The sequence below is a fragment of the Nicotiana sylvestris genome, chromosome 2, assembly GCF_000393655.2.
Source record: "Nicotiana sylvestris chromosome 2, ASM39365v2, whole genome shotgun sequence".
Lineage (NCBI taxonomy): Eukaryota > Viridiplantae > Streptophyta > Magnoliopsida > Solanales > Solanaceae > Nicotiana > Nicotiana sylvestris.
Genome location: NC_091058.1, coordinates 181,250,601 through 181,266,024, shown reverse-complemented (window position 1 = coordinate 181,266,024; position 15,424 = coordinate 181,250,601). Strand labels below are relative to the sequence as shown.

Below are 15,424 nucleotides of genomic sequence, written 5' to 3'. Positions count from 1 at the left end.
GACAGTTAAATATTGTGTATGCCGAGCGGCACTTTTAAACACTGTCTTATTACTCTAATTCTGTTTTAAATTGTTTTACTTCCGCCAATTGGTTTATTTTCCTCAATTTAGGCTTACCTAGTCGTAGGGATTAGGTTTCATCACGATGGTTCACGGAGGGAGAACCGGGGTCGTGATAAGTTGGTATCAGAGCTCTAGGTTCATAGGAGTCATAAATCACAAGCTGGTTTATTAGAGTCTCGCTGATCGGTACGGAGATGTATGTAATTTTCTACGAGAGGCTATGTAACCGTTAGGAAAATTCCACTTCATTTGATTTCCCTGTCGTGCGAGATTTTTGACATCACGAATCCCAAACCTCTATCTTCCATTCTCTAACAGATGGTGATGACACATGCTACTAGAGATGATCAGACACCCACGCCCCCTGCGAGAGCCGTCAGAGGTCGGGGCCGAGGTAGAGGTCAAGGATGCGCTGCGGTACAGCCAAAGCACCCGCGCAAGCTTCCACCGAGGAACCACCAGCAGTTCTAGCTAGAGCACATGCATCGGATGTGCCTACTGCTCTAGCACTTCAGGAGACATTAGCACAGTTCCTGAGTATGTTTGGTACATTCGTACAGGCAGGGTTGATTCAGGTTGTACCAACTACCTCACAGATCAGGGAAGGGACCAAGACTTCTGCCACCCCCACTCCAGAGTAGTGAGTTCTCATTGGTCGGATTCCAAGTGTCATAATGACATAGCATGTGGTCCCAATTCAGCGAGTGGTGAGGACCTCTTGCTGAGTAGATGACAGGTGGGTCCAGGAGAGAGAGGACATACGAGGTCATGAGAGAGAGTATAAGGAAGTGAGGAGACCTCATAGATTTGATAGACCCACTGGTCCTTATTTTGGAGGAACAGTACGACATGGTAAGGGTTTTGTGGGTCAGCCAGCTAAGTTTGCATCATAGATTTCACACAGTTTTTCAGGTGTTCAGGGGTCTTGGAGTACCTGTACCACACAGTTCCCACTGCCATGTCCTCCTAGAGCTTGTTTTGAGTGTGGTGACACACGCCATGTGATGAGGGATCTCCCTAGACTTGGGAGGAGTGCACCTCCACAGACTTCTCAGCCATAGCGCACTCCGCAAAGTTCTCAGGCTATGATCACAACACCAGTTGCTACCCTACCTGCTCAGCCAGCTAGAGGGGAAGTCTAGGCCATACATTATGCCCTTCCTGCCTGTACCAAGGCTATTGCCTCCGATTTTGCCGTCATAAGTAATATACTAGTTTATCACAGAGATGCATCGGTTCTATTTGATCCAGGCTCCACTTACTCTTATGTGTCTTCTTATTTTGCTCTGCATTTGGGTTTACCTCGGGAGTCTTTGAGTTCCCCTATTTATGTTTCTACTTTTGTGGGAGATTCTCTTGCTGTGGACTGCATTTATCAGTCATGTTTGGTTGCTCTTAGTGGTTTTGAGAGTAGAGCCGATTTATTGTTGCTCAGCATTGTATATTTTGATATTATCTTGGGCATGGACTGGCTGTTGCCCCATTATACTATTATTGACTGTCACGCCAAAATCGTGATGCTGGCTATGCCAGGTGTACCGCGTGTTGAGTGGAGGGGTACGTTAGATCACACTCCCGTAGAGTTATTTCTTTTCCTGAAGCTCAGTGTATGGTTGAGAAGGGGTGTGATATGTATTTAGCTTATGTGAGAGATGTCAGTGTTGATACCCCTTTAGTTGATTCAATCCCAGTAGTAAGGGATTTTCCTGATGTGTTTCCAGCTGATCTTTTGGGCATGCCGCCTGATAGAGATATTGATTTTGGCATCTATATGTTGCCGGGCACTCAACCCATTTCTATTCCTCCGTATCACATGGCTCCTCCTGAGTTGCATGATAAGGGTTTTATAGGAATTGCATGATACGAGTTTTATTCGGCCCAGTGTACCACCTTCGGGTGCTCGTGTCTTGTTTGTGAAGAAAAAGGATGGTTTTATGCGTATGTGTATTGATTATCGCCAGTTGAACAATGTTACAGTGAAGAACTGTTATCCTTTGCCTCGTATTGATGATCTATTTGACCAGCTTCAGGGCGCACGGGTGTTTTCCAAGATCGACTTACGCTCAGGTTACCATCAGTTGAAGAATAGGGAGCCAGATATCCTGAAGACTGTTTTTAGGACTTGGTATGGTCATTACGAGTTCCTTGTTATGTCATTTGGACTGACCAATGCCCAACAGCCTTTATTGATGATATTCTAGTGTATTCTCGCAGTCGAGAAGATCATGAGCAGCACATGAGGACTGTGCTTCAGACTCTAAGAGATAAGAAGTTATATTCTAAGTTCTCAAAATGTGAGTTTTGGTTGGATTCAGTGGCTTTCCTAGGCCACGTTGTATCAAGTGAGGGTATTCAGGTGGATCCGAAGAAGATAGAGGTCATATAGAGTTAGCCCAGACCATCCTCAGTTACAAAGATCCATAGTTTCCTTGGCTTGGTGGGTTACTACCACTGTTTTGTGGAGGGGTTTTCATCGATTGCAGCCCCAATGACCAGGTTGACCCAGAAGGGTGCTCCGTTCCAGTGGATGGAGTTGTGTGAGGCGAGCTTTTAGAAGCTCAAGACAGCTTTGCCCACAACCTTAATTTTGATATTGCCTACAGGTTTGAGGTCTTATACGGACAATTGTGATTCCTCGAGGATTGGCCTTGGAGTGGTGTTGATGCAGGATGGTAGGGTGATTGCCTACGCGTCCAGACAGTTGAAGATACATGAGAAGAATTACCCTTTCCACGACCTTGATTTAGCTGCCATTGTTCACACCCTGAAGATCTGGTGACACTATTTATACGGTGTGCTTTATGAGATTTATACTGACCATCGGAGCTTGCAGCACTTGTTCAAGCAAAAGGATCTAAATTTGTGACAGAGGAGATGGTTAGAGTTGTTGAAGGATTATGATATCACTATTTTGTATCACCCGGGCAAGGCCAATGTGGTGGCAGATGCCTTGAGTCGTCCGGCAGAGAGTTTGGGAAGTTTGGCTTATTTACCAGTATCGGAGTGACCTATGGTGATGGATGTCAAGACCCTAGCAAGCCAGTTTGTGAGATTGGATCTTTCGGAGCCCAGTCGGGTTCTAGCATGTGTGGTTTCTCGGTCTTCCTTATTTCATCGTATCAGGGAGGGACAGTATGATGATCCTCATTTACTTGTCCTCAAGGACAAGATTCAACACGGTGATGCCAGAGATTTGACTATTGGTGATTATGGGATATTGAGGATGCAGGGTCGGATTTGTGTACCCAATGTTGATGGGATTCGGGAGTTGATTCTGGAGGAGGCCCATAGCTCGCGGTATTCCATTCATCCAGGTGCCGCTGATATGGAAGAACTACTGGTGTAGGCAGATGAAGAAAGATATAGTTGGATTTGTAGCTCGGTGCCTTAACTGTCAGCAGTTGAAGAATAAGCACCATAGACCGGGTGGGTTGCTTCAGCAGTAGAGATTCTGAAGTGGAAGTGGGAGTGGATCACCATGGACTTTGTAGTTGGGCTCCCACGGACTTTGAGAAAGTTTGATGATATTTGGGTGATTGTGGATCGGCTGACCAAGTACGTTCACTTTATTCCTGTGTGTACTACTTATTCCTCGGAGAGGTTGGTGGAGATCTATATCCGGGAGATTGTTCGTCTTCATGGTATTCTGGTTTCCATCATTTTAGATAGAGGTACTCAGTTCACATCACGGTTCTGGAGAGCCGTTCAGCATGTGTTGGGTACTAGGGTGGAGTTGAGTACAACATTTCACCCACAGACGGACGGACAGTCCGAGCGCACTATTTAGATTCCTGATGATATGTTTTGTGCGTGTGTGATTAAGTTATTTCTTGACACTGGCTATGCCAGGTGTACCGCGTGGTGAGTGAGGGGTACGTTAGATCACACTCCAGTAGAGTTATTTCTTTTCCTAAAGCTCAGTGTATGGTTGAGAAGGGGTGTGATATGTATTTAGCTTATGTGAGAGATGTTAGTGTTGATACCCCTTCAGTTGATTCAATCCCAGTAGTAAGGGATTTTCTTGATGTGTTTCCAGCTGATCTTTCGGGCATGCCGCCTGATAGAGATATTGATTTTGGCATCGATCTGTTGTCGGGCACTCAGCCCATTTCTATTCTGCCGTATCACATGGCTCCTCTTGAGTTGCATGATAAGGGTTTTATAGGTATAGCATGATAAGGGTTTTATTCGGCCCAGTGTACCACCTTGGGGTGTTCGTGTCTTGTTTGTGAAGAAAAAAGATGGTTTTATGCGTATGTGTATTGATTATCGCCAGTTGAACAATGTTACAGTGAAGAACCGTTATCCTTTGCCTCGTATTGATGATCTATTTGACCATCTTCAGGGCGCACGGGTGTTTTTCAAGATCGACTTGCGCTCAGGTTACCATTAGTTAAAGAATAGGGAGCCATGTATCCCGAAGACTGCTTTTAGGACTTGGTATGGTCATTACGAGTTCCTTGTTATGTCATTGGACTGACCAATGCCCAGCAGCCTTTATTGATGATATTCTAGTGTATTCTCGCAGTCGGGAAGATCATGAGCAGCACATGAGGACTGTGCTTCAGACTCTAAGAGATAAGAAGTTATATGCTAAGTTCTCAAAATGTGAGCTTTGGTTGGATTCTGTGACTTTCCTAGGCCATGTTGTATCAAGTGAGGGTATTCAGGTGGATCCGAAGAAGATAGAGGTCGAACAGAGTTAGCCCAGACCATCCTCAGCTACAAAGATCCATAGTTTCCTTGGCTTGGTGGGTTACTACCACTGTTTTGTGGAGGGGTTTTCATCGATTGCAGCCCCAATGACCAGGTTGACCCAGAAGGGTGCTCCGTTCCAGTGGACGGAGGTTTGTAAGGCGAGCTTTCAGAAGCTCAAGACAGCTTTGCCCACAGACTTAATTTTGATACTGCCTACAGGTTCGGGGTCTTATACGGACAATTGTGATGCCTCGAGGATTGGACTTGGAGTGGTGTTGATGCAGGACAGTAGGGTGATTGCCTACGCGTCCAAACAGTTAAAAATACATGAGAAGAATTACCATGTCCACGACCTTGAGTTAGCTGCCATTGTTCACACCCTGAAGATCTAGCGCCACTATTTATACGGTGTGCTTTATGAGATTTATACTGACCATCGGAGCTTGCAGCACTTGTTCAAGCAAAAGGATCTAAATTTGTGACAGAGGAGACGGTTAGAGTTGCTGAAGGATTATGATATCACTATTTTATATCACCCAGGCAAGGCCAATATGGTGTTAGATGCCTTGAGTCGTCGGGCAAAGAGTTTGGGAAGTTTGGCTTATTTACCAGCATCGGAGTGACCTATGATGATGGATGTCAAGACCCTAGCCAGCCAGTTTGTGAGATTGGATCTTTCGGAGCCCAGTCGGGTTTTAGCTTGCGTGGTTTCTCGGTCTTCCTTATTTCATCGTATCATGGAGGGACAGTATGATGATCCTCATTTACTTGTCCTCAAGGACAAGGTTCAACACGGTGATGCCAGAGATGTGACTATTGGTGATTATGGGGTATTGAGGATGCAGGGTCGGATTTGTGTACCCAATGTTGATGGGATTCGGGAGTTGATTTTGGAGGAGCCCCATAGCTCGCGGTATTCCATTCATCTGGTGCCGCTGATATGGAAGCACTACTAGTGGAGGCAGATGAAGAAAGATATAGTTGGATTTGTAGCTCGGTGCCTTAACTGTCAGCAGGTGAAGAATAAGCACCAAAGACCGGGTGGGTTGCTTCAGCAGTAGAGATTCCGAAGTTGAAGTGGGAGTGGATCACCATGGACTTTGCAGTTGTTCTCCCATGGACTTTGAGAAAGTTCGATGATATTTGGGTGATTGTAGATCGGCTGACCAAGTACGTTCACTTTTTTCCTGTGTGTACTACTTATTCCTCGGAGTGGTTGGCGGAGATCTATATCCGGGAGATTGTTCATCTTCATGGTATTCCGGTTTCCATCATTTTAGATAGAGATACTCATTTCACATCATGGTTATGGAGAGCCGTTCAGCATGAGTTGGGTACTAGGGTGGATTTGAGTACAGCATTTCACCCACAGACGGACGAACAGTTCGAGCGCACTATTTAGATTCCTAAGGATATGCTTTGTGCGTGTGTGATTAAGTTTGGAGGGTCTTGGGATCAATTCTTGCCATTGGCAGTGTTTGCTTACAACAACAGCTATCAGTCCACCATTCAGATGGCACCGCATGAGGCTTTATATGGTAGACAATGCAGATCTCCAGTGGGTTGGTTTGAGCCTGGTGAGGCTAGATTATTGGGCACAGACTTAGTTCAGGATGCTTTGGAGAAGGTTAAGGTGATTCAGGATAGACTCCGCATAGCCCAGTCCAGACAGAAGAGTTATGCGGACCGGAAGGTTCGTGATGTTCCCTATATGGTTGGAGAGTGGGTTCTACTTTGAGTTTCGCCCATGATGGGCGTTATGAGATTTGGAAGGAGGGAAAGTTGATTTCGAGGTTTATTGTCCCTTTTAAGATATTGAGGCGTGTTGAGGAGGTTGCTTATGAGCTTGCCTTACCTCCCAACTTGGCAGGAGTTCATCCGATACTTCATGTTTTGATGCTCCATAAGTATCATGGTGATCCGTCGCACGTGTTGGATTTTAGTTCAGTCCAGTTGGACAAGGATCTATCTTAAGTTGAGGATCCAGTGGCAATAGTGGATAGGCAGGTTAGAAAGCTTAGGTCAAAGAACATTTATTCGGTAAATATTCAGTGGCGGGGCCAGCCGGTCGAGGAGGCGACCTGGGAGATCGGGCAGGATATGCGCAGCCGTTACCCCCATCTTTTTACTAATTTAGGTATGTCTCTATGATCATTCGAGGAAGAACGAGTGTTTAAGTGTAGGAGGATGTGACGACCCATCTGGTCATTTTAAAAATTTATGCCCAATCACCTATTAACTGTTTTCCCCACGTTTATTTCTGCTATTTTGATTTGCCGAGATGTTCGGTTTTGAGTTTCGAAGAGTTTTGGGACACTTAGTCTCTAAATAAGAGCTTAAGTGTTGGAAATTTGACTGTAGTCTTAACAGTGTGAAGACGACCTCGGAATGGAAATCTGGTGGTTCCGTTAGCTCTGTTGGGTGATTTTGGGCTTAGGGGCATGTTTGGATTGTGTTTTGGAGGTCCGTAGCTAATTTAGGCTTGAAATGCCGAAAGTTAAATTTTTTATGTTTCCGGTTCGATAGTGAGATTTTGATCCAAGGGTCAGAATGGAATTCCGTAAGTTGTAGTAGCTTTGTAGTGTTAAATCTGATGTGTGTGCAAAATTTCAGGTCACTTGGACGAGGTTTGATAGACTTTTTGATCGAAAGCGTGTTTTTAGAGTTTTTGGAGTTTTTAGGCTTTAATCCGATGAAAATAGGCATTTTTATGTTGTTTTGAGCATTCCGAAGGTTGGAGAAAGTTTGAATGAAGTTATGGGATATGTTGCTAGGTTTGGTTGAGGTTTCGGGGGCCTCGGGTGTGTTTCGAATGCTCAACAGACCATTTTTGGACTTGGGAAAGATTGCAGATTTTCTGTTGTTGTGTTGCAGAGAAACCATTCATCGCGTTCGCGAGAGGGTATCGCGTTCGCGTAGAACATCTGGGTGAAGCAGTTGAATCGTACTTCGCGTTCGCGAAGGTATGGACCTGTTGGACTTCGCGTTCGCGACATGGTCCTCGTGTTCGCGTAGGGTCTGCCAGTGTAAGCTGCGCGTTCGCTAGTTGACCTCGCGTTTGCGAAAGAGGAAGTCGGCCAATAGGATTTTTGTGCATCGCATTCGTGATAGTAGTCTCGCATTCACGAAGAAGAATGCATCCGGGCAGAATATAAAATTCAAAGTCGAGGGTTTAGCCATTTTGTGAAAACTAAAGCTTGGGAGCTCAGATTTGAGCGAGGTCTTCAGGGATTTCAGATATATCGATTGGGTAATGATTCTTAACTCTTTTTTTCTTGTAACCCATTAATCTAAACAAGAATTCATCATTTAATTTCGGATTGGAGATGAAAATTGGGGAAAAGTTGGAAGAAAGTTCTTAGACCTAGAATTCAACTTTTGATTGGGCATTTGACCTTGGATTTAGATAATTTTGGTATGTATGAACTCGTGAGAGCGTGAGGATTCTGAAAATATAAATTTTACTCAATTCCGAGACATGGGCCCGAGGGGCATTTTGGTCATTTTACCTAATTTCGCGTATTAGCTTAGAATTTCTTTGTAGTGTAAGTTACTAGAAGTGTTATTTACATTATGAAATTGAATTGAATAGATTTGGGCCATTTGGAGTCAAGTACTCGTGGCAAGAATATGGTTTCGAGTTGATTTTGAGCCGTTTCGAGGTAAGTGGCTTGCCTAACCTTGTGTGGGGGACCTTTCCCTTAGGATTTGGTATATTTGGTAATTGAAATGCCTTGTACGTGAGGTGATGAGTGCCTACTTGTGCTAATTGTTGGAAATCCAGTTTTCATTAAGTAATTACTAGTATGTTTCCTTTCCTATTTTTATTACTCGCAATATTAAGCTTGTTGTAGCTTAGGAAAGCATGTCTAAGTGATTTAATTACTTTATTTGCTCAAACTGCCTTACTTGAATTCTGTGCAGCATGCTAGGATAGAATTACTTGTCGCCTTAATATGAAATTTGTCATTTCTGAATATTTTCCTTTTGCTGTTGTGTATTTACATTGGGACTACGGATGTGGGATTCCGGTAGATCCCTCTTATCTGTTTATTTGGGAATACGGATTTGGGACTCTGGTAGATCCCCCTTGTCTATTTATTTAGGATTACTGATGTGGGATTCCGGTAGATCCCCTGCACAGTTATATGGAACTACGGGACTGCACCCGGTAGATTCCCCCAGTATTAGGTATTTATATTTGGGACTACGGATCAGGATTTCAGTAGATCCCCACGCACTGATAGTTGGACTACAGGACGTGATCCTCGGAGATACTTCGGATATATATGATGGACTAGGGGACAACATCCCGGGAGATCCACTGGATAGATGTAATTCAGACTACAGGACGGTATCCTGGAAGGTACCCCGATTGTTATCTCTGTGTTGAGTTGTATTTCCTTTCCGTGATTATTTTGCCTCTGTTTTAGTTGTTGTTGCTCTTTATATTCTATGTTATTTCTTACTCTTGCACTTATTTATAATATCTTGTTCTACACTGTTATACTTTGTATTTTATTTAACCTCAGTAGGGCCCTGACCTTCCTCGTCACTACCCGACCGAGGTTAGTCTTGGCACTTATTGAGTATTGTTGTGGTGTACTTATGCCCTTTGTGCACATGTTTTTCATGTGCAGATCCATGTACCTTGACTCAGACTTACCATCCTTGAGGCGAGGTGACCGTTCGGAGACATCGAGGTATATCTGCCGCGTCCGCAGACCGAGGAGTCTCTCTCCACTCTTTCTTATAGTTACCACCCTTCTATATTTCTTTTGTTTTAGACTATTCAGGAGTTAGAGCACTATGTAGTGATCCTTAGCTTGTGATTCATGGGTTTCCGGGTCTTGGAGATATGTATTGGTTTCTGAGAGTTAAATATTGTGTGTGCCGAGCGGCACTTTTAAACACTGTCTTATTACTCTAATTATGTTTTAAATTATTTTACTTCCACAAATTGGTTTATTTTCTACAATTTAGGATTACCTAGTTGTAGGGACTAGGTGCCGTCACGATGGTTCACGGAGTGCGAACCGGGGTCGTGACATTACTAGTATGTTTCCTTTCCTGTTTTCATTACTTGCAATATTAAGCCTGTTGTTAACATAGGAAAGCATGTCTAAGTGACTTAATTGCTTTACTTTCTCAAATTGCCTTACCTGAATTTTGTGCAACACGCTAGGCTAGAATTACTTGTTACCTTAATATGAAATTTTCCATTTCTAAATATTTTCCTGTTGTTGCTGTGTATTTACATTGGGACTACAGTTGTGGGATTCCGGTAGCTCCCCCGTGTATGTTTATTTTGGGACTACGGATGTGGGATTCCGGTAGATCCTCCTGGACAGTTATATGGAACTACGGGAATGCACCCGGTAGATTCCCCTAGTACTGGGTATTTATATTTGGGACTACGGAACGAGATTCCGGTAGATCCCCGTGCACTATGAGTTGGACTACGGGACGGGATTCCGGTAAATCCCCGTACACTATGAGTTGGACTACAGGACGGGATCATGATAGATCCATTGGATATATGTATATTTGAGACTACATGACAGTATCCTGGGAGATCCCCGATTGTTAATTTGGTGCTGAACTGCATTTCCTTCTGTGTTTACCTTGTCTCTGTAATAGTTGTTGTTGCCCTTTATATTTTGTTTTTATTTTATTGTTGTACTTATTTATATTATTCTGTTCTACATTGTTGAACTTTATATTTTACTTAACCTCAGTAGGGTCCTGACCTTTCTTGTCACTACCCGACCGATGTTAGGCTTGGCACTTACTGAGTACCGCTGTGGTATACTCATGCCCTTTCTGCGCATGTTTTTCATGTGTAGATCCAGGTACCTTGACTCATTCCTATCACCCTTGAGGCGAGGCGACTGTTCTAGAGACTTCGAGGTATATCTGCTGCGTCAGCAGACCAAGGAGTCCCTTTATACTCTCCCTATTGTATTAGCCCTTCTGTATTTCCTTTTCCTTATTAGATATTCTTGAGTTAGACACTGGTAGACATTCCAAGGATTTTGGATTCATGGGTTTCCTGATTTTGGAAATATGTATTAGTTTTTGAGAGTTAATGACGTTTATGCCGAGCGACACTTTTAAACGATGTTTTACTACTTTATTTCTATTTAAAATTGTTTTATTCCGCAAATTGGTTGTTTTCCGCATTATTACGCTTATCTAGTTGTAGGGAACTAGGTGTCGTCACGATGGTTTACGGAGGGCGAATCGAGGTCATGACAAATGGTCATTGTTTTACCTTAATTGCTTTCACTAATATATTACATGTATTTTAATTATTCTGCTGCTTATCATCATGATTACCCTTTGTTTTCATTTATTTACTTGTTTTTTCGTTGTTAGCTCTATATTAATATTTTAGTAGGTTAGTTGATTAGTAGGTGTGTTGACTAGAATCTCGGTACTGCTCCACTGAGATTAATTTTGATACTTATTGGGTACCATTGTGGTGTACTCATGTTACACTTGCTGCAAATTGTTGTTTAGATCCAGGTACCTCGAAGCATGTTGGGCGTTAATTAGTTTCTTGTGATATGCTGTGGAGACTTCAAGGTATACCTACCAGTGCGTTCTCAGGCCTTAAAGTCTCCTTTTTTGTCTTTCATTTCTAGTGTTTATTTTCATTCCGGAATGGTATTGTATTTAGAGATTGTAGTGCACTCAGTAGAGCTTATGACTCCGTGCTACCGGTTTTTGGAAAATGTATAACTATTGATTGTTTCTAGCTATGTATGTCATTTACTGGTTTATGTTTAATGGTTAAATGGTTTAAATATGTCAATAACTCAGCATGTATTTAGCTTACCTAGTCCTAGAGACTAGGTGTCATCACGTTCCTCAAGGCGGGATTTTGGATTGTGACACCTATAAGAAACCTCCCCAACTCTTTCTAACACCTCAAATAGACCAATAAACCTCAAGCTCAACTTTTCCTTATTCCAAAATCTCATCACACCCTTCATAGGTGAAACTTTCAAAAGTACCTTCTCACCATCCATATAAGACACATAACACACCATCTTGTCCGCATAACTCTTCGGCCTTCTTGCGTTTTCCGAAGGCGATCCTGAATCAACTTTACCATATCCAAGTCATCACAATCCAAATTCGTACCCAAGATCCTAGCTTCACCAGGATCAAATCAACTAATAGGAGAATGACACCTAGGGATGGAAGCGGGGTGGGGCAGTTTAAAGTTTATGCGGCCGCACCGCGGGTTTTAAAATTTTCTTCAAAACTCAATGCGGGGGGGGGGGGGAGGAGGAGGGGTGTGGGTTGTCTCTTCCTCTATTTTCTTAAACTACTTTTTCTTTATCCAGTTTATGTGGGTGAGGCAAAGTCATATTCTGAGGACGATGTATGTTGTGCGATTGCATCAACTTTTTCCTTGCTTTAATTCTCACTTACATATCTACTATTCCATGTTTAGTAAATTAATTTTTATTTTATTTTTTGTTGAAGTAGTGAAGTGATATTCCTTTATTGTTGAGTCACATTATCGTTTTTGTAGTTGGTATGTTCCTTATATACTCAGTACATTATTCGTACTGACCTCCTTTTCACCGTGGGACGTTGCGTTTACGTCACGCCCCAAATCTGGGGAGGCGTGGATGGCACCAGGTGTTGTGCTGGCCCAAGCGAACCACTCTATAACTCATGATCGTTCGACCAAAACTAGAACATACATAGGTCAAGTTATCTGAACTCATTCCTTTTGTAATTCACTTAACACAAAAAAAATGTCCATGCTTCACTTCAATAAGAACTTAAAGGACTATTATACATATGAGCCACTTTTAACTTTCCGATTCTGTTATAAGAAATTTCACCACTGTTAACCATGCATAGTGGAAAGGGAAAAAAAGGGATATAACTTAGACGTTCAACACATGACTAAAAAGACAACTATTATGAATTCGTATTTTTGCGAATTAGTATTATCTCTATAGAATATATTAATGCATTAACAAACTTCAAAATATAAAAATGTAGACCCACAGGAATTGAGAAGCCGACAATGTGTAAATGTTAACGCTTTGATATCTCAGTGACCACCTCCAATGATTACTCTTTTTTTTTCTTTTCCACTCCAAAATAGATAAATCAAGCAGTAAACTCTTCATTGAGATTTATGAAACGTTTGTAAACTGTTTCACATTATATTAGATACCCTTGAATAAAGGACATGGAAGAAACATGGAGTGAATGACTCATTCTGTAAGTCTGGATAACTCTCTAAATCAGGAAATACTTATAGTGTCATGCATATGCGTATGAATGTCATGCCATGCTTAAATACATGTGTTCATAACATCATTAAGCCTCTGAGGGCAACCCATCATATCATCACGGCCACTGTGGGCAAAATCATCAACGTATACCAGCTAATCATATGGTGGTGCGAATATAACACAATAACCTTTTTTTCCATATCCCCTATACATATAATAAACATATATACGTGTATATAACACCATAACATCATCACGCCTCTAAGGGGATCCCATTATATCATCTCGCCCACTGTGGGCAAAATCATCAGAGTATACGAGCTGATCAGGTGGTGGTGTGTCTATAATACCATAACCTTTTACATATCCCATATACATACATACATACATACATACATACATACATACATACATACATACATACATATACATATATATATACATATATATATATATATATATATACATATATATATACATATATATATACATACATATATATATAACACATAATATATGCGTATATAATGTCGTCTGGTCATTGGTCAATGTAAATGTATAAATCCATAAGAAATACGTTAATAAGATTTTCTCGGAATACCATAAAAATCAATATGTCTTTTGGAAAAACTTTATCAAAAACGTATTTTTATAACAACATAGAAATATGACAACTGAAAGGAACTACACGTAATATAGATCTAAGAATATAAAGATGCATGAGTGCCACTAATACTGCTAGTAAAAAAACGGAGAAACTTTCAACTACCTACTAACCTTATACTCTAACTCACGACCTCCCCACCCTCATTATTAAGGGTCAACTCCTCAGTAAGCATAAGCAGCGCCATATGCTGCATAACTACCTCGAATTTCTCTTCTATAAAATAATAGACGGTAACACTAATATAAATCATCATGGAAATTATTTTCTTGTTCATGTTGTTGGGTTTATACACAATTCCATAAGTACATGAACACATGAGAATAAGATGTAATATTATGGCTTGTTTATGTACCGACTCTCCTATTATATCCAAGTCTAGCCGATGTGTGCCATGGTAAGTTGTTACATCCATAAACTTAACAAATTCTTTAATACTAAAATTTTTATGCACTGAACTCCAACATTATAAAGTTTCAAAATGCCTTACATCATAAAGCTAAATAGGTCACACTTACCTCGGTCAATTTCTCAACAAGCTCTCCAATGTTGCCATTCAGTTACAAATCTAAGACTACACCAGGTCACAAGAATCACTTCTACAGATTCTGACTTCAATCATAAATCATATAAAACCAACTGCAATACTCAAAACCATTCATGTAGAAATAGTAGTATAAAACTTCATCTCAAATCATGTGCATGGATCAAACATATACGCCTGAAGCAAGGAGCTAAAACAAGGATCCAAAGTCATGGATAAATGATAGAAACTAAGATGTCAAAATTTTCAAGGATACCTGATTGTAATCTTTTTTTTCAGGATTGAAGTGTCTTGAATTTAATACATGGTTGCCACCAAATCAAAATGACTTAAGAGTCATTGGTTTGGTTAGTGGCTTCCTGCCACGTAGGGGTGAGAAAAATTTAATCTTTATCCAACTAATTAGTTAATTTGGCAATGTTCCGTTACCCGATAATTAACCAATTACCCGCAAAATTAAGAATTATTTTAAATTACTTAATATACTATTCACTTTTAATATACTTTATATATATACCCTACTATCATGGTCATGTGGTACCATATAAAATAAATACATACATTATTATTTCAGTAAAATATCCACGCCAAAATACATATATTTTTTCAACTTATAATTTTCCTAATCTCATATAAAGTGTAAAAAATTTCGTACGCTTAATTCTTAAAATGGTAAAAAGATAACTTTCTTTTCTTTTGAAAAAAATAATTTATATCTTTACAATAAAGAAAATCTCATAAATTTTTCTTATATTATGTGTATAATTTAAAACATATTCCAAAGTAGTAATATTAATAACTATATAAAATTCTTTTTTTTCAAATCATTTTATTCTTTACAAATAAAGTTCCACTCAAAATACCATATAAAACATATATAACGGTATCAATATTGTTAAACTTACGGGGTGTAACATCCTTCCCCCCTTAGAACACTCGTCCTCGAATGTTAACTCTTAGGGATTTTTAAAATTTTCACTAGGGGCACCTTTGTAACTAAACTAGAACCAAAACTATATATGATGTCTTGACTATTCACAACCTTTTCTTCTCGAGTATCTTGTATCTTCTTCACCTTTACCTTACTTACTTCTCAATCTCGCATCGTATCTTCTATTTCTTTCAGAAATTACGCCTTAAAGCTCTACCGTAACACATGTACCTCTGATGCATACAAAATTTTGCAAA

The 15,424-nt window shown here is 40.8% G+C and overlaps 1 protein-coding gene across 1 annotated transcript; it reads left to right on the top strand.

The window, feature by feature from the left end:
* Positions 1-470: 470 nt before the first annotated feature.
* On the top strand, positions 471-1,924 carry LOC138886028 (uncharacterized). Its single transcript, XM_070167051.1, has 3 exons — positions 471-638; positions 1,443-1,620; positions 1,704-1,924. The coding sequence occupies exons 1-3, from the start codon at positions 471-473 to the stop codon at positions 1,922-1,924; spliced, it is 567 nt and encodes a 188-aa protein (XP_070023152.1).
* The last annotated feature ends 13,500 nt before the right edge of the window (positions 1,925-15,424 follow it).